The sequence below is a fragment of the Bos indicus genome, chromosome 25 (assembly GCF_029378745.1).
Source record: "Bos indicus isolate NIAB-ARS_2022 breed Sahiwal x Tharparkar chromosome 25, NIAB-ARS_B.indTharparkar_mat_pri_1.0, whole genome shotgun sequence".
Lineage (NCBI taxonomy): Eukaryota > Metazoa > Chordata > Mammalia > Artiodactyla > Bovidae > Bos > Bos indicus.
The window spans coordinates 14,219,852-14,242,319 of NC_091784.1; the positions used below are offsets into that span (position 1 = coordinate 14,219,852).

General features: G+C 40.9%; 1 protein-coding gene and 1 long non-coding RNA gene across 16 annotated transcripts in view; one reads left to right on the top strand and one right to left on the bottom strand.

Annotated features, from left to right (window-relative positions):
• Nucleotides 1–22,468, top strand: part of MRTFB (myocardin related transcription factor B) — a 291,519-nt gene that overhangs the window by 254,300 nt on the left and 14,751 nt on the right. For 10 of the 12 annotated variants that reach the window (XM_070779690.1, XM_070779687.1, XM_070779686.1 and 7 more), the window contains 4 exons: nucleotides 12,214–12,348; nucleotides 14,256–14,503; nucleotides 19,449–19,581; nucleotides 20,324–21,319. In XM_070779690.1, coding sequence (XP_070635791.1) covers nucleotides 12,214–12,348; nucleotides 14,256–14,503; nucleotides 19,449–19,581; nucleotides 20,324–21,319 — 1,512 coding nt within the window. The remainder of the gene's footprint in view (nucleotides 1–12,213; nucleotides 12,349–14,255; nucleotides 14,504–19,448; nucleotides 19,582–20,323; nucleotides 21,320–22,468) is intronic. The other 2 variants (XM_070779694.1, XM_019987451.2) reach the window with 1 other exon arrangement.
• Nucleotides 1–22,468, bottom strand: part of LOC109578352 (uncharacterized) — a 106,971-nt gene that overhangs the window by 44,122 nt on the left and 40,381 nt on the right. For 3 of the 4 annotated variants that reach the window (XR_011564022.1, XR_011564021.1, XR_011564024.1), the window contains exons 2-3: nucleotides 9,253–9,315; nucleotides 1,083–1,232 (exon numbers count right to left, since the gene is read on the bottom strand). This is a non-coding gene — a long non-coding RNA (uncharacterized lncRNA). Of the gene's footprint in view, nucleotides 1–1,082; nucleotides 9,316–22,468 lie in introns of all 4 variants that reach the window. The other variant, XR_011564023.1, reaches the window with a different exon arrangement.

A 22,468-nucleotide genomic window follows, 5' to 3' on the forward strand; every position in this document is an offset into this window, starting at 1 on the left:
ACCCTGGTTTTTTAATACATGCATAGTGGGCACTGATTATCTCTTTGAATAATTACTAGATACTAAATGAATTTGAAACCTTATGTTAGGCAAAAGGTAGGCACTTCATCTGCCTTCCAAGAAAGAGTTCCACGGTGACTATGTCTGTACCACAAATAGGTAATATCATTACTTCAAACTCTGCACACTGGAGACTGGAATGTTTCATTTGGCCACTTGACTTTGGTTATACTAAATTTATTCAACAAATACTTATCCAGCACCTACTATGCATCAGATTATATATGAGTATTCAATATAGTACATGCAAAAGAATCTAATATTTTTTAATAATTGAATTAGAAATTCACATTTCTTATTTCCTCAATGAGCATTTGTGTTTCTTTTGGTTTTAAAGAACTCTCATGCTGCACATAATTTGTTTTTCCTCTTTATCATGTTTTTCCCTTACTGAAATTTTAATAAATTGTACAGGAATTGAGCAATTATCTGGCCTCACCCTTTCACCAGGGGAGGCCTCGGTTCAGAGCAGTATGGAAGTTTGGTGATTAAAAATGTTTGGATATTTTCTTACAGCATTTCTTCTCATTCATGAATATCTATTTGTTAGGGACTGTATGTTTCAACATTATCTTCTTTACTGCATTTATCACCATTATCTGAAATAGAGGTGTGTATCTTTAACACCTAGCACAGGGCCTGGTACAGAAAGAGTACTTAGTTGAATTCAGCACCATGAGCACTGACTAATGCCAGCTTGTAGAAGCAGTATGTCTCCCATACTGCTTCTGTATCCCATGTATGTCTCCTGTACTGCATCCTGTGATGCCAGCCTGTCTCCCACTTGGAACCATCAGAGGTAGTCAGAGGAGCTACACTTTATACTCTCCTGTCAGAGTTTACAGGGCAAGTGTGACTGGCCCCTCAGCTTCATTGGAACCTGACCTGGAAGAAATGAGCGTCAGCGACCAGCCCCTACTGTCCTTACATACTGGCTGCACCCTGGTTTTCAGCTTTAAAAATAGGGCTAAAAAGAATGTCAAATATGCAAGTTAATACTATTAGAAAACAGTTCTACTTACCCATTTGGGTTGTTTGTTCTCTGTTTCTGTCTGAGTAGGTCAGGACATCAGACAGCTATTAGCATGGTCTTAGCTTTTAGTAACAGAGAATTTCTGTCACCTCAGCTATCTGCCTGGTAACAGCTTCATGACGGTTCCACCTGTAAGAAACTGTAAGTTTATAAGTGAGAAACTTCAATCAGAGGCAGTCCCACCAGTAGGCTGACATTCCAGAATTCCTTGAAGGAAAAACAGAAGGGAGAACAATTGTGTTTCTTGAAGAATAAATACAGCCTATTTATTGCCAGGGCAGCACACATGAAGCCTGAGGTCATTCATGAACTTAAACATTAATTTTCCTAACACTCTTTAGTGTTGCTCCAGTGCCACTTCTGTCTGCTTTTTATTTGTCACGAGTGCCTTTGGAAAGAGACCCACTTTAGAGAATGGTGCGTTTCCTACTTATACATTCAAGTAAAAGAGCCTAGAGTCAGGGCTGGCTTACGGCACCTTTCCCATTACATAATTCCTACACTGTATACCTTGAAACCTTCTTAAATTGTGTGTCCTTTATAAAATTCCCTTTCAGTATTTTACTATTTATAAATAAGGAATCTGACAAAGATTCTTAATATTATACACTTTATTCATGTAATTAAATAAGCATCTCCATGTTAACTGTACTATACTGATGTCAGAGAAAGATAATCCTTAAGTAGGATTGTAAGTATGTTGTAGATATTTGTTTTTGGCTTTTTAATCAACTACAGAGGCCAATTTTATGATGCCTGTAAAGTCTGTGGTTTTTGTGTCTAGAAGTGATAATTATGTTTTGCTTTGGGAAATTCTGTACTTTATTTTCACTGTTATCTCATGTTTGTTTTTAAAATTTGTCTAGATATCCCACTTGATATATAAGTAAAATGTATTAATCTTCCTAAATATAATTACTTTCACATTTATAGTTTAAGGGAAAGTATCAATACCTGAGGGACTTCCCAGGTGGCACGAATGGTAAAGAACCCGCTTGCCACATCTGCAGCGTAAGAGGTGTGGGTTTGATCCGTGGGTCGGGAAGATCCCCTGGAGGAGGAGATGGCAACCCATTCCAGTATTCTTACCTAGAGAATCCCATGGACAGAGGAGCCTCTCAGGCTACAGTCCTTAGGGTCGCACAGAGTCAGACACGACTGAAGCAATTTTGCATGCATGCAGATCAATACCTGAAAACATTGCTTCTCATTAGACATCAAGTTTCCAGAGAGCAGGGATGGCCCTCATTTTGTTTTGGATGTTCTTTGAGATTCTGAGTTTTTAATCTTTAAAATGGAAATTCAGAAAAAGGAAATTCAGTACAGGAGTTTGATGGTGAATTTAATTACTATAGACCAGTGGTCCTCAAATTGCCTGTAGTGAAGGGATAATATGTTTTTTTATATAGTTTAATTTCCAATGTATTATGGACTAATCCTTTTGTAATATAAAGTAAAAGTGGAGTGACATCAGCTTTCCTAAGACTTCTGTCCTTGTCACTGGCAGGTAACTGAGGTCCACAGACTATACTTTTGAGTGGCTCTAACATAGATTTCACTTGTTTACCAATGAACCAGGTTTTTCTCATATGGTGATTGATCATCATTTTATGCTACACATTTAATTCTGTGGCTTAAACACATTTTTCTAATTTTCCTGTTCAATTCTTTTCTTACTTGGCCTCATATAAAGTCCAAGACTTATTCAGGGAATTTCCTTAAGGTTCTTTAAAAGTTATACTTATGGATAATTAGTTGAGAGAAAATTAGGCTCAAGATTTCCATATGCCTTGCTTTATTGCAAAATGTCTCATGACATATAGTCTCCTTAATTCTTTTTCAGAACACACAGATACCAGAAGTTTAAGTCCTACAGGAAAAGTATTCAAATAAACATTTCCTCCAAAAAAATTTTTTAACACATAACATCTAGACAAAAAACATTTTTCAGGCACTTTTACAATCCCAGTGCTAAAAAGCTAATGACCTCACAATGTGAACAATATACCACTACATCCTTCCTTCAAAATGTAAATTCTTTGAAATATGTATTTCTGTGTGGTCTGTAAAGAGACTAAAACTGCTTTTCCTTGGACTTTTGTCTTTTAATTCTGATCAAAGTACATCTGGAAAGGAATTTGCCAAAATATTAATAAATGACACATCACATACCAGAGCTCTGTTTTACGCTGAGGCAACTCTTGAACAATGGAAAGCTGTAGAAAATTAAGACCAGCAAGCCACACGTGTGTACCAGGAGCTGTGACACTGGTCCTTTTAACTGGAGGACTTTTTTTCTCTCAGTGGTTTCTTAAGTCATTTAAATAATCATTTATTATAAACACCCAGATGTTTAACTGTAAGTATGATCTGACAGGATCTGTGTTCATTTTCAAATTCATAGTAGTACTGAAAGGAACCTTGTTCATCTCTTATTCTGTATCTTCAAGAAGACAAGCTTAAGGGAATTTGGTAAAATATTTTTTCCCATTGTTTCAAGTAATGTTCAGGTAGATGACCATTTGCCAGATAACAGAAATTTTAGGTTTAAGCTAACAAAGAGAATGAGCAAGGTCTAATATGTAAGCCCAGGTGCACATATAGTAAATAATCAAAGTTAGACTAGCTTTCTTTGCAAATATTTATCAATAAAGGCCTGAGTAGAACATCAAAGACATTGACTGTAATTTCTATTATTACTCCAATTATGCTTTTTATAACTTACATATCATGAGGAAGGAGTCTGCCACTATTCATCGAGTTTTGAGCTGAGTTCCAACGTTAACTGTGAAATTGTTTTCCATCCCAGTTCTTGACTCAGTTCTGTGACCAACAGGAAAGTGCCTAAAATAGTGCATTATGCAGAATAGGCCTTTCTCGTTTATTAATAAATCTTTATTGAATATAATTGAGATGATAAAAATAATGGCCAACGTTTGCTGAGCGCCTAAGTGTCGTTCAGGCACTGAACAACTTACTTCGCATGTATTATCTGGGGCAGATGTCATGAAAAAGCATCTGTCTGGCCTGTATAGGATTTGAACTAATGACTTAGTTCTAATTAGGCCAACAGTGTGATACTTTTCCAGCATATCATCCTGTGTTATCCCGTTATGATTGATAGTGACAACTATTATTTCTATTGCCTAAGAAGTACATACATAACATTTTTTTGTCTACTATACAATCTCACATAGTTCAGATACCAAAAATGAATAACAGTAATTTTATTATTTATTATACTTTCACATTCTGACCCCCTAAGAGGTACTTTAACCAACTTGTGAATCACCAACATGGTCACACCAAGGTTGTAATAGACATCCCATGTGATTCTGTAGAATATAATAAATAATATGTGACAACTTTATAAAGAGGACTGTATTTTTAAAAAGTGGACATTGGCTCTAGGTTTTCCAAAGTTGATCCTAAAGTATATGAAATTGTTATGAAGTTACCACCAAAAGTAACAAATTCATTAATGATTAGAATAGTTGGTCCTCTGACTAATCACTCTTCTGCTATGTGTTTCTATTTTATAATCATTAATAGCATTAGTTATAATTGAACTATAAAAAATCAGAAATACTAAATGAATAGATTCACACTGAGATTATTACACATGTATCTGCATACTTACCACTATCTCACTGTGAAAGATAATACACATCAACAAAGCAAGGTCCAGGCCCTCATTCTCTCACAGACGCAGTAAGTAAACCACAGGCTAAAATGATTGTATAGAGCTCTGGAAACCAGTCAGAGATCTACATCAACCAAACCCCCAATTAAGAAAAAGCCACATCAGAAACATAGAACATGCCATGGTGTTTTCACTCATCCTTTCCCACCCTTAACACGGCACAGAGGAAGTCGCCCAGTACCCAGTTCCCTCCCTCAGGATGGAAGGTATGGAGCAGAACTTGTTAGCAGTATTCTGGCCTGTTGTGGGCTAGTTGAGGAACTAGTTTCTGAAGTGCATAATTTGGATCTCAGGCTAGCAGAAGCTATAGAAGGTAGTGGCAGGAGCCATTATCATGTGAAAACTGTAGAGTAACCGCAGACCCACAGACACCTGAGGGCAGCAGATTACAGATCAAAGAATGCAATGAAAGTGTTAGTTGCTCAGTCTTGTCAGATTCTTTGTGACCCCGTGGACAGTAGCCCACTAGGCTCCTCTGTCCTTGTAATTTCCCAGGCAAAGGAGTGAGTTGCCATTTCCTTCTCCAGGGGATGTTCCAAACTGAGGGAATACAATAGAACTCTTAATGCCCAGAGAAGTCATGATGAGACTCTGGGAAATGAAGACATGCAAGGCCCATAAAATTAGTTAAGGTCTTCAACAACTGTCTGCAAAGACTGGGAGAGGTGGATTGTTTTTTCTCATGCCCAATTTTAAACCAAAGATGAAACCAAAAGAAAAAAACAGGCATACAAAGCAACAGGGAAATATAGCCCATTCAAAGCAACAAAATAATCTCTAGAAACTATCCCTGAAGAAACATGTCAGACTTCCTAAACAAAGACTTTAAATAACTGTCTTAAACATGCTCAAAAAGCTAAAGGAAAACACAAGCAATGAACTGAAAGAAATCAGGGAAACAATATATGAACAAAATGAAAATATCAACAAAAATTGTTTTTAAAAATTCATGGAGCTGAAAAATACACTAACTGAACTGAAAAGTCCATCAGAGGGTTCAACAGCAGACTCAGACAGCAAGCTTGAAGACAGATCATTTGAAATTATGGAGTCTAAGGATAAAGAGAATGAAAAAAGTAAACAGAGCCTAAGGGACATGTGAGATACCATCAAGCTGATCCATTGGGGCATTATGGCAGAGAAATTAATTGAAGAATGATGGCCCAAAACTTTGCAAATTTGAGGCAAGAAATGGACTTAGGAACCCAAGAAGCTCAATGAACTCCAAAGAGAATAAACCCAAAGAGATTCATACTGCTGCTGCTGCTAAGTCGCTTCAGTCGTGTCCAACTCTGTGCGACCCCATAGACGGCAGCTCACCAGGCTCCCCCATCCCTGGGATTCTCCAGGCAAGAACAATGGAGTGGGTTGCCATTTCCTTCTCCAATGCATGAGAGTGAAAAGTGAAAGTGAAGTCGCTCAGTCGTGTCCGACTCTTAGCGACCTCATGGACTGCAGCTTACCAGGCTCCTCCGTCCATGGGATTTTCCAGGCAAGAGTACTGGAGTGGGTTGCATGCTGAGACACATTATATAATCAAACTATCAAAAGTCAAAGGCAGAATCTTAAAAGCAGCAAGAAAAGTCACTTGTTGCATATAAGAGGAAATTCCCCAGTAAAAATATAAGTGGATTTCTCAGAAGAACACTGCAGGCCAGAAGACATATTTGGATGATATATTTAACTGCTGAAACAAAATTTGTCAACCAAGAACTCTATATCAGCCAAACTGTCCTTCATAACTGAGTGAGAAATTAAAACAACAAAGCCAGACAAATATCAAAGGAGTTCATTATCATTACACTTGCCGTGTAAGAAATGCTAGAGAGTCCTTAAGTTGAAATGAACAGATGCTAGACAGTTAACTCAAAGCCATTCAGAAACATGAAGTTCTTTGGTAAAAAGTAAATACATGGACAAATATAAGGAATGGTGTTATTATAATTTCTGTATATAACTCCACTTTTTATTTTCTATGGGATTTAAGCAATTTAAGCAACAGATGCACAAAAAATTATAAATCTGTTAATAACTGCATAATATATAATGTAATTTGTGACAATAATAATACAAAGTGGGGAGGTGTGGCTATAAAAGTAGTTCTTGTATATAACTGAGATTGGTATCAATATAAGTTAGATGTCATGGCTTTAGGATGTTACATGTAATTCACATGGTAACAACAAAGAAAATATCTATAGGATGTTTATCTATAGGAAATGAGAAAGGAATCACTGCAAAAAGTCAACCAAACACACAAGTGTAAAGACATGCTTATGGATTAGAAAATTTAACATTGTGCTGATGTCAGTACTACCGAAAAGCAATCCATGGATTCAGTACAATGCCTATAAAAATCCCAATCACAAAACAGTGTGGTTTAGGCATAAAGAGACACATAGACCAATGGAACAGCATCGAAAACCCAGAAATAAGTCTTCACATATATGGTCAAATGATTTTAAGATCAAGTGTCAAGGTCACCCAGTCTCAAGGAAACAGGACAGTCTTTTCAACAAACAGTGTTAAGAAAACTGGATGTCCATATGCAAAAGAGTGAAGTTGGATCCTTACCTAACACCATATATGAAGATTAACTCAAAGTGATCAAAGACCTGAACGTAAGAGCTGCTGCTGCTGCTGCTGCTGCTAAGTCACTTCAGTCGTGTCCGATTCTGTGTGACCCCATAGACGGCAGCCCACCAGGCTCCCCCGTCCTTGGGATTCTCCAGGCAAGAACACTGGAGTGGGCTGCCATTTCCTTCTCCAGAACATAAGAGCTAGAACTGTTAAAATCTCTGAGGAGAGGGGGAGGAATAGGAGAAAGCCTCATGACACTGAATTTGACTGATTTCTTAAATATGACACCAGGCAACAAAAGAATAAATAGATAATTAGGCTTCATCAAAATTAAAACCTGCATCAAAGCACACTATCAACAGAGTGAAAAGCAACCCACAGCATGAGAGAAAAAAAATCTGCAAATCATGTATCCAGTAAGGGGCTAATATTCAGAATATGTAAAGAACTCTCACAAATAACAGGGGAAAAAAACTGATTTTTAAATGGGCAAAGGACTTGCATAAACATTTCTTCAAAGAGGATATATAAAGACTAACAAACAAATGAAATGATATTCAACAACACTAATGGCTAGAGATTCAACTCAAAACCACAATGAGATATCACCTCATACCATTAGAATAGCAAATATCAAAACGAACAGAAATTAACAGGTTGTCGGCAAGGATGTGGAAAAATTAGAGCCCTTGTTCACTGTTGGTGGAATTGTGAAATAAATGGTGCATATTGCTATAGAAAATGGCATGGCAGTTTCTCAAAAAGTTAAAAACAAAATGACCTTATCAGCACTTTCATTTATGGGTCTATGGCCAAAAGAACTAAAGCAGGGATTTGAACATCAGCTTGTACACCCGTGCTCCTAGCAGCATTAGAAGTAACCCATGTGTCCATCAACAAATGAATGGAGAAGCAAAATGTGGTATACATACAGTGGAGTATTACTCAGCCTTAAAAAGAAGGAAATTCTCCATGGCTGATTCATGTCAATGTATGGCAAGAACCACTACAATATTGTAAAGTAATTAGCCCCCAATTAAAAGAAATAAATAAATTTTTAAAAAAGAAGGAAATTCTGACACAAGCTACAAAATGGATTAATCTTGAGGACACTATACTAAGTGAAATAAGCCATCCACGAAAAGAAAGATGTATGATTCCACTCTAAATGTAGTTAAATTTATACATATAGAAAGTAGATGGTGGTTGCTGGGGAGAGGGGAGAATGGAATATTGTTGTTGAATGAGCACAGAGTTTCAGTTAGGGATGATGAAAAAGTTCTGAAAACGAATAGTAGTGATGGCTGCAGAGCAGTGTGGATGTATTTAATGACATACAGTTACATACTTTAAAATGGTTTAATTGGTAAATTTTATCTTACATATATTTTACCATTATTTTTAAAAATAATAGATTTTTTAAAATGAGTGACACATGTCAGTCCTCACTACTACCAGGTATTCAAGCACCACCCGAACGTCCTCAAGCTACCATGCCAGTGGATTTTAATGTTCAGCTATTTTTTCTACAAATGACATGCTTAAACTTACAGCTATGTAATACAGAAACAAGGGGTCAGTGTAAGGTGATCTGTTTTAACAAAGCTGGAATTTTACATAAACTATCCATCTGGTAAATATACAAAGCATATATTTTTGATTTGTATTTGACTCATTTTATCTGAGGCTTTAAAGAATAATTGCATGTTGAATCTCTTATTTGCATATTGTCCTCTTAAGATCTCTGCTACATCCTAAGTTGCAAACACTTTTATTGTAGATTTAAAGTCTACAGTACAAAACACTTTTGTTTTTAAATATCTAGTTTCTACCTCTCCAGATTGTATAAAGAAATTCTAATGAAAAAGGAACTCACCAGAGAAAAATGATTGGTCTTTGGCAAGTGTATCGTCTTTTCAGAAGGAGCCAGTGCAGATACCTGAAACATCATAAAACTCTAATCAGCTTAAACACTTGCTCTGAACTTACTTTTTTCTTTTGTAGCAAACTTTTCTATAGTGATTTCTAATATGAGAAAGAAAGTGAAGTCACTCAGTCGAGTCCAACTCTTTGCGACCCCATGGACTGTAGCCCACCAGGCTTCTCCGTCCATGGGATTTTCCAGGCAAGGATACTGGAGTGGGTTGCCATTTCCTTCTCCAGTCTTTAATATTTGAAGTGCTTTCTTTTGAGTTTTATGTAGAGTGTAAATATCCATCATTAAAAAATAATGTTTTCCTGATATTTCATGTTAAAATTACAACCATTGTCACGAGACCAGAAGTTGTGAAAAGAACAGTGTATCAGATCCAATAAAACAAGGCAAAGTTTGCAACTTTTTTTTTTTTTTTTGGAGAGAAGATTCTCAATCATTTTGAGATTAAATTTTTAATAGTCCGTAAGGTGAATTTAGATCTTGATGTCGATGAAGCATTAAGATTTTAACATATTGCTCAATTTACTGTGGAACAAAATAAGTGTGGTATCCTCTATGCCTTGGATATTCTTTTAGTCCTTTTTGGAATACTTTCATTTCAAAAATCGTAATATTGAGACTTTTGGGGTAATTCTAGCCACTGGAATTCCAACATCTAGATATATGAAGGAAGATGGGAGCGTAGCGGAGGTGGAGGTTTCCTTTCTAAGGCACATAAAAAAGACCAGCAATATGTAAAGAAGCATTTAGATATTTCTCCCTTTTTAACCAGAATTTATCTTCCCATTAGGTAAAATTAACAATCAGTTTATCTCAGTTGAGTTATGCAGGAGGGAGTCTGTGGTTTTCTAGATAGCAGAGTCAAACTAAAATGCCAAAAAAGCTAAAAGATGGGAGCATTAAGGCGGAAGTCAATCAGACGAGGTCTAGAAATAGAGGCCATACATTTTCATAAATATTACAGTTGATACCACATTTACTAAGACTGTTGTCTAATAAATCATTACTATCATATCAGTCAATAGGGGCTAGACTGGTAAAACAGCTTACTAGGTTAGTAGAATTTATCTGCAAGGAAATCTATATATATATATATTTCAAAATTCAAATATCTGGTTCTGCTTCATATGCCAGTTATTTAATAGCCAAAGAATGTTCTTCCCCTGTGTGAAAACTGACCCAAAGATATGTATTCGCGTTTCCAAAATAACAAAAGGACATGAAAGAGAAATAGGTGACATAAAGCTACATTCTATAAAGCAGGGATCAGCAGGTCATCATCATTCACTGCACGTCAGAGGTTCACTGAGGAGCCAGCCATCTCAGGGCTCTTTGGGGACAGAAGTCACCCTGGAACATAGGTGTCAAGACTCATGGAGGAGTCCCTTCATTTCTGTTTGAAAATGAAATTGAGTGTGGCCACCTTTAAAAAGTTGTCTTGTATCGTCAACATTTACTGTTAACTAATAGTTACTTATGAATGAAAATCAATGACAAAGTGAAAACACAGTTCAGGGAGAGAAGTGACACGGGCATGGACACCTGACTGCACCCACCCACATCTCCCAGGCTCTTCGGGCCTGGAGTGACCCAGCATGAGGAACGCCACCAGGAACTTCCATTCACCCATTAAACAAATATTTATTGAGTAACTAGTATGTGCCAGACAGTAAAGAATCTGCCTGCAATGCAGGAGACGCAGGAGACTTGGGTGTGATCCCTGGGTTGGGAAGATCCCCTGAAGAAGGGAATGGCAACCCACGCCAGCATTCCTGCCTAGAGAATTCCATGGACAGAAGAGCCTAGCAGGCTACACAGTCCATGAGATTGCAAAGAGTCAGATATGACTGAGCAACTTCAGATCAGATGAGGCAGTATGTGCCAAGCTTCATATTTCTTGCTGCTAATAGCCCTCTGAGTTTTCAGGTCATTTATTTTAAGGAGGGAAAATACAATTTGCTATTTTTAAACCCGAATACTTCAACAAGAGAACTGATTTTGATTGTTGTTATGAATTTGAGAGTTGTTCAGGGAAATAGAAATGATAAAGACATTTTCTCTTAAGGCAAGGTCCAAGTAGTAATCAATATGCAACATTTAACTGATTTATTATAACAGTACTCTCTCTTTCCAGTAAATGAATACTTACACTGTACTTACAGAAGATTGCTGGTGGGAATAGTTTTTTGGGGCTGCTGATGGCTTCCTTTATTAATATATGACCCCAAAGTGAGATTCAGTAATTGCTGAATTTGGCCTAGGCAACAAATTCACTTCTTGCTCTAAGTGTGAGGGGACTGTCAATGCACAGGTCAGTCCTATTAGTATATATTCTTCAGATTTTCTTCTGTTGCAAGAACTGGGAGGCGGTGGTTCACAAGAGCACTAATCAGGTTTGGAAACGGGAACAGAAGCTGTCTAGCACCTTTAAGGACACGTGCATGGATCTGACCTACCAGAAGCGGAAGCTTTCTTACCAGAGGCTGCCTGACAGTGCACCTAGGGTGAGATCAAGGGGAGTCATGGGCCAGTAACGACGACTAAGCATCAGGTCTGAAGTAGCCCAGATTAGTGTGACCTATAGGGCAAAAAAGCCTTTTGAGTACCATGTCCTGTTTTGATAATTTTTATGAGTTTGGGACTTTCTTTCTGCCAAAAAATGGTGGTTCTGACCATAGTTCTGAGAAAACACTAGAGTTTTGTGAATCCAGCCTTATTTAGCTTTAGCTTTTCGTTGTTGTCAGGGCAAAGACTAAATCGTTGGCTCAATGGATGTAAAGCAAGTTATTCCACCATCTAGGTCTCAGACATAATACTATATTTTTCTGTTTCTTTTCTAGCTTTTCTGTTTTCACTGTTAATGATTTCACAGACTTGTCTCCTTTCTGCCTTTTCCACCAGTTTACTCCAGTGTCCCCAGCAGTTCCTGAATTCTTGAAAACTCCTACTGCAGACCAGCCCCCGCCACGGTCCACAGCACCCGTCCTCCCCCCAAGCACTACATCCTCAGCGAAGCCTGGGCCAGCACTGGTGAAGGTAGGTACACTACATGCGTGCAACCCTCAGCGATGTCACCTTCAACTGTGGTCTCTAGCCCTGAGCACGGAGGACAGAGGCTGTGTCCAGAGCCTGCCTTTTAGTCAAGCCTTGAAAACAAAACCTCAGAAGGACTGGCTCACCCCAGCTTTCATAACTGAAACCTCCACCTTTAACAAATGACCTCTCATTTGATGGTCACAGAAGAACAGAATAAAATTCAGTCTGTATAAAACGACTGCAGCAGCGCAGAAAGAGTTTAGAAATCATTTTATCAACAGTTCCCAATTCAGCTTCCACCCAGGCCAGTAAGATGAAACTCATGGGGAAGAAACAGAGACTTTAGCACTTCGGATTCATGAGTCTCACACACAGATGTCTGTAATGGTAATGTGATTTCAAACGTCTATACACAAGGTCAAATTCAGCAGTATTGGAGATATATTATGTGATAGGTTAAAGGTTTTCAAGAAGAAAATACCTTTTTTTTGTTTGTTTGTTTAGTAGATTTGGCCTGATACAACTTGGTTTGTTCTTCAGAGAAGCTGCAGATTTATGGCACTGTTCCCTGCATTTTACTTGGTCAAAATAGTTTTTTAATGTGGATTTAGAACTGCTAGATAAAGGAGGGGGAGTTATAACCTGAGGAATAGTTTAATCATTTCAGATGTGGCTTTTGCCAAAACGAGCAGAACATAGATCCCAAACTTTTAGAACTAAAAAAGGACCTCGGAGAGCTAGCTTGGCCTTTCAGCACCTTTCAGGTGAGGATACCAAGGCCCAAAGAAAGGAGGCTATAACAAGGTCAGGACCCTGTCTCTGAATCCCTGTCTGGCCTTCGTCCTTCCCTCTCACTTAGCTGCAGTGCTCCTCCTTGGAGGCAGTTAGCCTGGGTGTGTTCCTCACTCCCCTCTGTCCCCAGGACCTGTTTGTCCTTGGTCTTCCTGGAGAGAAGGCTCTTGCTACTCCAGGCTGGTTCCTCTGTGTGGCCAGGTGTCCGTGCCTTCAGGGCACAGATCAGTGTATTTCACCCTATTCCATCTCTTGGTATCGGAGCCACAAATTCCAGAGTGTCTGTGCAACTGAGCCAATAAGATCAGCTCTTGCATCCTTGTCCCACAACCCCCGCTGTGTCTTTGTACCTAAAGCATCTCAGAAACAGTTTCCTATACCTCGTTTTGTGTTCTTGTGGACCATTCTTTAAAAAGATGAATTTATCTTACAATATGAATATTAAAAAGTAGAAACTGATCTGATAACTTATAAATGAAGGAGATGAAAACCCAGAAGAGACATCTGATTCTTAACCATAAGACAGGGTCTCACACCCCATTTTTCAAAATAAAAATGTAATGTTTTGGAAAAGAAGTTTTAAATTCATGTTCATATCACTCAGCATTTTTTGTGTGTATTTGCCATGGAAATTGGTAGCTTTATATTCTGCTTAATCTCAGTTAGAAGCACTTTTCTGCTTTTATATATTCACCATAGATTTTAATGATCACAAAATATTTACAGAATATAAAAGATTTAAGTTATATTTGTGATTAAGTGAAATATACTTAATCATTTCCCTATTGTATGTTTAGTGTGAAGCCTGTTTTTTCACAAGGAGATAATAATATGTAAGCAGTAGGCAGTGTCTACACAGGACCCAAAGTAAATGTTTGTTGAACTTGCATAGATGATGCAGAACTGAGCATCTTGCCCTTAGTCTAAGGGAACAACGCAGCAGAAGTTCTTAGGAGTACACGAATGTTCTCACAGCTCCTGAAATGTGTTTAGTATATTGCTTTCCAGAGAGGCAATCCCGATTTTCAAGGTGCGTTACTTTTTCTTTTCAAATCAGATATACACACAGTAGAATAGACTGCTTTCTCTTAAAATGTTCTTTTTCTCGAAAATAGCAAAGCCATCCCAAGAATCCAAACGACAAACACCGCAGCAAAAAGTGCAAAGACCCCAAGCCCCGGGTGAAGAAGCTGAAGTACCACCAGTACATCCCGCCAGATCAGAAGGGGGAGAGGAGTGAGCCGCACATGGACTCCAACTACGCCCGGCTGCTCCAGCAGCAGCAGCTCTTCCTGCAGCTGCAGATCCTCAGCCAGCAGCAGCAGCACTACAACTACCAGACCATCCTGCCCGCGCCACTCAAGTACGGCTTCGTAAACTGGGTTCACTGTGGTTTTTGTGAGCAGCCCTTAGTGTCTGAAGATGGGATGCTATGATTTATTTGTTCTCAGCGATTGTTTTCATTCTGTTGTCATCGAAGCTCATAGTGTCAGAAGTCCACATAGTGAGAAAAGTCTGCATTCCAGTTCACTTTTTGTCCTCTATAACAGGTTCTGAACTTTTCAAGTTAGAAACAACTTTTCACAGTTACTCATCCAGGAAAGATTTCCCTGTTTATTTACTTGAATATTAGATGCTATGAGAAAAGCAAAAGAAGTGTAAACCTGGTATAAGCACTTTAAATTTAAAAAGACAGTTGAGCATAAATGCTGGAGCGGTCAAGAAAAGTTTTATGGAAAAGGCAGGAGGGAAAGGGCCTGAAACTTGGGAAGGACCCTTCCAAACCAAGAGGAATGGTCTGAGTACAAATACAGAGGACGTTAGAGCAAACAATGCCTGTTTATATTGCATGATGAGAAAAATGGCCTGAGTAACATATATGACTAATTTTTAAAGCAGAAGGCAGATTTGAGCAGAGCCAATGTCTAGAGAAACGTGAAGTTGGGAAGACTTTTTTGGGGGGGAAGACTTTAATCTTGATATGGTGGATGTTTCAGAAGACCATGGTGACAAGGTAAAATCAAAATGCAAGAAGGAACAGTCTGATGCCAGTGTTGGAGGGGAGTCTGCAAGTAGGAAAGCCAGTTAGAAGCTTGGCAATAAAGCAGATACAAGAATAAGAAGGGACACTGAGAATGGGAAGGAAGGAGCAGGTGGCAGGAGTCCCAAAAGACGATAAAAGGTCTCAGTGACCAGCAACTATGAAGAAGGAACATGTGCCCAAAGTTTGAGCCCAAGCAGGAAGGACAGAGGGAGTGAGTCCTGATAGTTTCTGAAACTGAATTCTCACAGCAGGACACCCACAGCTAATTTTGATTATGTACTAGAGGAAATCACTGGTTACACATCCTCAGAACACTGTTCTGGAAAACAGATAAAAATACAGAGTCTCTGTCCTTCATTTCATTCACTTTTCAGGAAAAAGGAATTATTTACAGTCAACTGGAGAAAATAAACTCTAGAAAAAGATCCAAAATCTCATGACAAGGAAAAAATTATACTCTGATCCAACCACTCAATTTATGATCATGTGATCTGTAGAAGCCTATGTTTTCTACACACAGGCTAAGCCTTCCTCCATGGAGAGCCCGTAATTTCTAGGAGTAGAAAAGGATTAAGGCTTACTAAAAAGCTTCTCTGTAAGAAATAGTCTCCTCATATGCTAAGAATTATCAATTCACTTTTTTCTTTGAAGACCCAAATATCTTGAGGAAGATTAGACCTATTAGTCATTCAGACCTTCCTGTGAAGTGCTTAAATCTGAAACATCAGGGCAACAGAGATGAAGGAAGAAAAGAGTGTTTGTAGCATGTTTTTATTTTAAGAGGAGGCAGGCCCGAGAGAGCTGTTGACATTGGAAGGGACCCAGGGAAGGCCAGAGAACTGGACGAGCATCAGAGACAAAGCACTGCTGCTTTACAGCTTCATCCAGGCCCGGGGAGGCGGCCCCCGGCCTGCCACCGCGGGACCCCATGAGGGAGGAGGACAGCAGGGGTGCTCTCGGTGCCCCGGCCGCGTGCTCAGCAGCACCCTCCTCACAGCGACTCTCAGAGGGGCCGACAGGACTGCCCCCAAGCCCTGATGAGGGAACTGGTAACTGAGGAGCCAGTAAAAGGGGGTGTCTAGCCATGAAATAATCCTTTCTGTAATGTAAGAAATTGTGTGGGGCCAGCTTTGCAGATGGGAAGAAAACATCTGGCTGGGGTTGGGGGGGCACCCAAATGCGAAAGTTCTTTGTCTTTCTATGAAGGCTTTAGTTCCCTCCTCCTCAAACACTCCTGCCACTGAAGTCACCAAGCCACCTGCCCCAAGAAAGCGTCATCCAAAAAGACCCAAGAACTCAGAGGAGGAAGGAGCTGTCATTTCTGTGTTTATTTCACTGGATGGAAATGGAACACCAGTTTTGTTTAATCTCCAGATCCTAAGAATGGAGATGTTTTCAAACACATTGTTTCCTTTTACCAAAATTCAGTATAAGAAACCAAATGTGGGAGTTGTGTAGGGCCCACAGCGGTGGAACTTTACTGATAACAAAGCCCTTTGGTATCTTGGGAGGAGCAGGAGCCTGGAGACATGGGGCTTTAGTTCCCACATGGCCACTTACTGACAGAAGGGAAGGGTCCCAGCAGGTGTCTGGACCTCAGGATCCTCAACTACGCAGTGATTACATTCATCAGGTATCCACCCTCCTCCTCTCTCTTTTTCCCCTCTGTTGATTTGGGAAAAAAATAAACCAATTTATTTTTGTTGTTTTAAAAACTGAATTAAACACTATACTGTTAATCATATTAATGAGTATTATAGAATCTCAGCATGAATAAAATAATTAATTTAAACCATGGGGACTTCCCCAGTGGTCCAGTGATTAAGAATCCACCTGCCAGGCAGGGGACGCAGGTTCGATCCCTGTGTGGGAACTGAGATCTCACATGCCGTGGGGCAGCTAGCCTGCGCGCCACTACTACTGAGCCCGCTTGCTTTAGAGCCTGTGCTCTGCAACAAGAAAGTACCCCAGTGAGGAGCCCCCACTTCAACTGGAGGAAGCACATGTGCATCAGTGAAGACCCAGCACAGCCAAAGATACATTAATTTTTAAAAATTTAAATTATGCATTCTCAAGGAGAAGATATCATTCACAAAGGAGCAAAAGTTGGAAGCATTTTACAGTTTTTATGTAATAAAGCACAGACCTATGTACATGAATGAGAATGTAGTACATCTATGGTATTAAAATTTCAGAGAGAGTGATTAGAAAAATTATCTAGAGAGCTTTTCTGGGGGAGAGTAATGAACATAAGGCTGAGAAACAGTGATTAAAATGATTTCATAATTTGAAAATACGGTTTTTAAAAGTTGACTCTTAGAAAGAATAGTGATATATTTTTAAATATTTGTCATTTCATCCAAACTTCAAAATACTTCATATCAAATACTTCAAGTACTTAATTTCATCATAATTCAGGCAGGTTTAAAAAGCCTCAAATGCAAGTCAAGAGTTAGCTGTTGACAAGGCCAGCACTGGCTTCAAACACAGGCTTCTTAGAAACTTATTTGAGAAAGTTCATCCAGCCATGGACCTCACCCCAGAGGCACCGTCACCTCAGATCCCTGTTTCAGGACATGGAATTCAACATCTTTTCGGTACCAAGCTTCAGTACCAAAGCTTATACTGACAGTTAAGCCTGAGGCTGCAATGGAATTGGTTGTAGAGCGTCAGTGACCACATGCACCTTTCTCTAATGAGTATCAACCAACCAGAAAAGAAAATGCCATTGTTGCCAAGCGTATCACAGCCAGAAGGCATTGGAAGGACCTGGCTTCAACATGAAAAGTTTAGGGGAATTATTACGAAAGTATAACAGATTCACCAACACTTTTTAAATAAGCTTTTAAAAATGTAGTATAAGTTAGAGAAGTCCATAAATTATAAGTGAAAACCAATGCCAAAGCACACTGCTACATCAAGAAGAGGAACACTGTCAGCTCCATTGTCATTGGCTCACATCCCCCCCTTAGTGACTTCCCTGATTGGAATCCATGGATTAGTTTTGCTCAATGTGTTTGTGAGTCATATCTTTATTCGTGCAAACAGCAGCAGTTAATTCTTATTCTTGCTACTTCATGGTTCATCCACCCAGCATCCTCTTGATGGGACAGCTGGTTGCTTCCAGCTGGGGCTCTGATGAATTATGCCATAGTAAATCTCCTAAGCTGCATCTCTTGGTTCACATACGTGTGGCTTTGTCAGGTGTTGATCTAGAAATGGAGTTGTTGGATCAGATGGGTATGGTGTTTCTTTAGTAGATACTATGAAACTGTTCTCCAAAACAGTCGTACTAACTCTGCTTCTCCCAGTTGTGTATGCGGGCTGTGGTTGTTCCAAGTACTCGGTGGTGTCAGTCTTGCATGTTACCGCAGCAGCTCTGCTGGGTGTGCAGTGCTGTTTTGCTGTGGTTTTCATTTTCCTCATACCTGATGAGGTTAAGCATTCGTTCATATATTTATTGACCATTTGTGCTGTGTTTGTTCACGATTTTCCCATTAGGTTTTTCTTTTTCTTACTGTCAATAATTTGCAAGACTTCTGTGTGTATTCTAGATGAGGCATTTGTCAGAAGTATGTTATGACAAACATCTTCTCCTGGGGCTTGGTTTTTAACCCTTTGAAAGATATCTGAGTGCTTTTTCTGTCCTAAGAAATCTTTGCTTATCAAAAGCTATGAAGATACTAGGCTAAGTTTTCTTCTCAAAGTTTGTTTTCCAGTTCACATTTAGGTTTGGGGATGGCATGAGGCTAGGGGCTGATCAAGAGCCCTGTTCTTCTCATGTGACTGACTATCCAGTTTGGCCCGTTACCACTGATGGAAGGACCACCCTTTCCCACCACACTGCCGTGTCACCTTTGTCCTTGTATGCAGCATCTGTGTCTGGATTTTCTGATCTCTCCCATTTGTTGTCCTGTCCTTGCATCAGCAGCATCTTCGTAACTGGCTCTGTAATAAATTTTGCTGTCTGGTAGTATGATGCTTCCAGCTTTGCTTTTCTTCTTTAAAGATGCCGTGGCCGGTTTTGGTCCTTTGCATTTCTATATAAAGCTCTGAATCATCTTCTAAATTTTTACCAAGCAGACAGACAAAACCTGCAGGGATTTTGAATGGGGTCTAATTTGACTGACATCTCTTCCATATTGAGTCAGCCAACCCATGACCGGGTAGTTTTCTCTTTGTAAGTTCACAGATTGTTAACAGGAGCAATGTCAACCCCAGAAATCATTTTATTAGAAAATCTGATTTTCTTTTTCTTTTGAAGGCCACTCAATGACAAGAACAACAACAGTGGGAATCCAGCTTTGAACACTACCACATCTAACACACCAAGACAGAATACACCTGCTCCTGTGAGAAAGCCAGGACCTCTGCCATCGAGCTTGGATGATCTAAAGGTGATCATTGCAAGTGGGGTTTATTCACCCGTAAGAACCACAAAACTGTAAACTATGCCAGATCTGTCCAGCAGATGTAGGCAGTTTCTAATAGGCCTTCAACTCTACCACCACGAGGATAACCATTACAGAAGTACTTTCTTTTTACATCCATTAAGTTTCCTTTAAAATGACCAGTAATAAATTTCCATTTATTGAGCAGATGCCATGAGCAAGCACCTTCATCCCTGCTTGTTGGGAAGTTTGGGAGAAGAGGAAGATGTAACAGTTAAGAACACCATCTCCAGGACCCTCTTTACTGGGTTCCACCCCTATGCAGCCTTCTGTTATCTATGATAGCTTGGACCAGTGACATACCCTCTCTCCCCATCTGTAAAACGGGAATAATAATACCTACACCTCATGTGAAGGTTAACTGAAAGAGTAAAGTACTTCTGGCACTGTCTGGCCCATGGCAGTTACACAGTAAATGTAACTGTTATCATTTCTGGTAGTAAATCTTTTGAGGTAGCAAAGGAATTAGCCTCTAATAACCCTTGCTTTGTCACTGGCCTTTCAGGTCCTTTATGTCTATAATTCTGTGTTTTTGTGTGTTTAAAAAAAAACAAACTGTCACACTTACACGCAGTCATACAGAGCTGTCTGACAGATGTAGGCACCTTTTCCAGCACACAGGTGTGCTATAGATTTGCCAGAAGGTCGTAACACCGAAAAAAGCGATCTGATTGATTTGTACTTCCAGGTATCGGAGCTGAAGACAGAGCTGAAGTTAAGGGGTCTCCCTGTGTCAGGCACCAAACTGGACCTCATTGAACGCCTAAAACCCTACCAGGAAGTGAACAGCAGCGGCCCTGCTGCCGGTGGCGTCACAGCCGTGCCCACACCCGCCATCGTCCCCAGCAACCCCGAAGTCACCGTGGCCCTGCCAGTGACAACACGACAGAACTCTGTGACCAGCTCAGGCTCCACTTTCAAGGCAGAGCTGCCCCCCGCCAGCAGCAGCAGCGTGGCCCACGTGGACAGCGGTAGCTCCCCACTGCCCATCTCACCTGCACCTTCCGAACAGTCCAGCCTCAGTGCTGAGGACACGAGCATGGCTGATACGTTCACCGAGATCATGACCATGATGTCCCCATCGCAGTTCCTGTGCTCGTCGCCCCTGCGGGCAACCAGCACTGAGGACAGCCTCAGCCCCACCAGCAGCACGCTGTCCACCCTGGAGCTGGACGCAGCCGAGAAGGACCGCAAGCTCCAGGAGAAGGAGAAGCAGATCGAGGAGCTGAAGCGGAAACTGGAGCAGGAGCAGAAGCTTGTGGAAGTTCTGAAGATGCAGCTGGAGGTGGAGAAGCGAGGGCAGCAGCAGCAGCGGCCCCTGGAGCCCCCGCCCCCGGCCAGCACCCCTGCCCCTTCGGTCTCCAAGGCCGACCAGACGCGGGGCCCCACTGCTTCCACCACCAAGGACGAGGCCCCGCTCCCCGATGGCCCCGGCCCAGTGGCCGGCCAGTCTCTTGTTGCCAAAAAGGCCATAGTGATCAAGCAAGAGGTGCCTGTGGCCCCGGCCGAGCCACCGAGCCTCGTCCCACAGTTTTACGTGAGTTCCCAGGGCCAGCCGCCCGCCGGGGTCGCTCAGCCGCAGGCTTTACTGACCACGCAAACTGCACAGCTGCTGCTCCCTGTGTCCATCCAGGGCTCCAGTGTGACCTCAGTGCAGCTCCCTGCAGGCAGCCTCCAGCTCCAGGTGTGAAGCATGTCTTCTAACTCCTTGCCTTACAGCCTGCCTGACCCAGAAACGGCTCGTGGTGAGCACAGACCCGAGCTGCTTCATACATGCATCCCAGTCATGCTGCCAGGTGGCAGGAACCGCATGCATGTGTCAGGGGTTGTTCGCAGATGTGGACAGCTAGCACGGTTTTCAGAGTAAAATCAAACGGGTGCCTTTCCTTCCTGCTGCCTTTCACCCTTAATGAACACAGTGTCGCATGTGGAGACATGTTTGAATACCAGTGCCATTCTCATAATGATGGCAGTGACTGTCACTGGGTACTTCTTGGGTTCGAGGCACAGCACCAAGTATAACACTTTAGCTGGCATGCTTCATTTAATCTTCCCTTTCCCTAGAAGACCCAAGTGAGAAAGCCCCCTTCTAGAAAGGAAAGCGAGGCCCTGAAAGGTTGAATAGTTTGTCCAAAGTCAGAGCCGGCGGTCGAGGCCTTCTGACTGCAGGGCTCCTGCTCTCACGTCCACTCTCTGCCTCCTAAGTGTAGTTCCTGAAAGGCACCACTAAGGTGAAGATGCTGAAACTAAGGAGAATGTGAGCACAGACTCAGGAGTGAGCCTGGTATTGACAGAGGATAAAACACTGGTGAGCATGAAGTTTCCTTTGAGGCCAACCATTACCTGAAGCCATTGTGTGCAACTTGACTTTGGAAGGTTTTTTCAACAAAAGGTGGGCCGCAATCCACAGAAACCATCTGGAGTCCTGCTCCCCTACCCTGACCGCCCAGAGAGGAGCAGTCTTGTCCCCCACGCCAGGGTGAGAAGGCACGACCCAAGGGCCCTGGGTGTGTGCTGAAATTCTGGCTCCCCTGTTTAATCTTTAGAGTGTCTGTGAAACTGAAAGTCCGCTGTATAATATAGCTTTTCTAAGCATTCGTTTTCCTGTCCAAATCTTCCATGAGAGGTGATGTTTGAGGAAAAGGAATTGCGTTTTATTCTAGGCCTCTGAGTACCCAGCACATGGCTGGCTGTCCCCCTGGGGAGCACAGACGCTGCAGCTCAGAAGTAGGAATTTGGACAGTCTGGCCTCACAGATTTCCTTGCTGCTGCTAAAGTTACTACACCTGACCTGTTATGTATGGAACTGCTGTCAGTTCTTTTGACTTTCCAC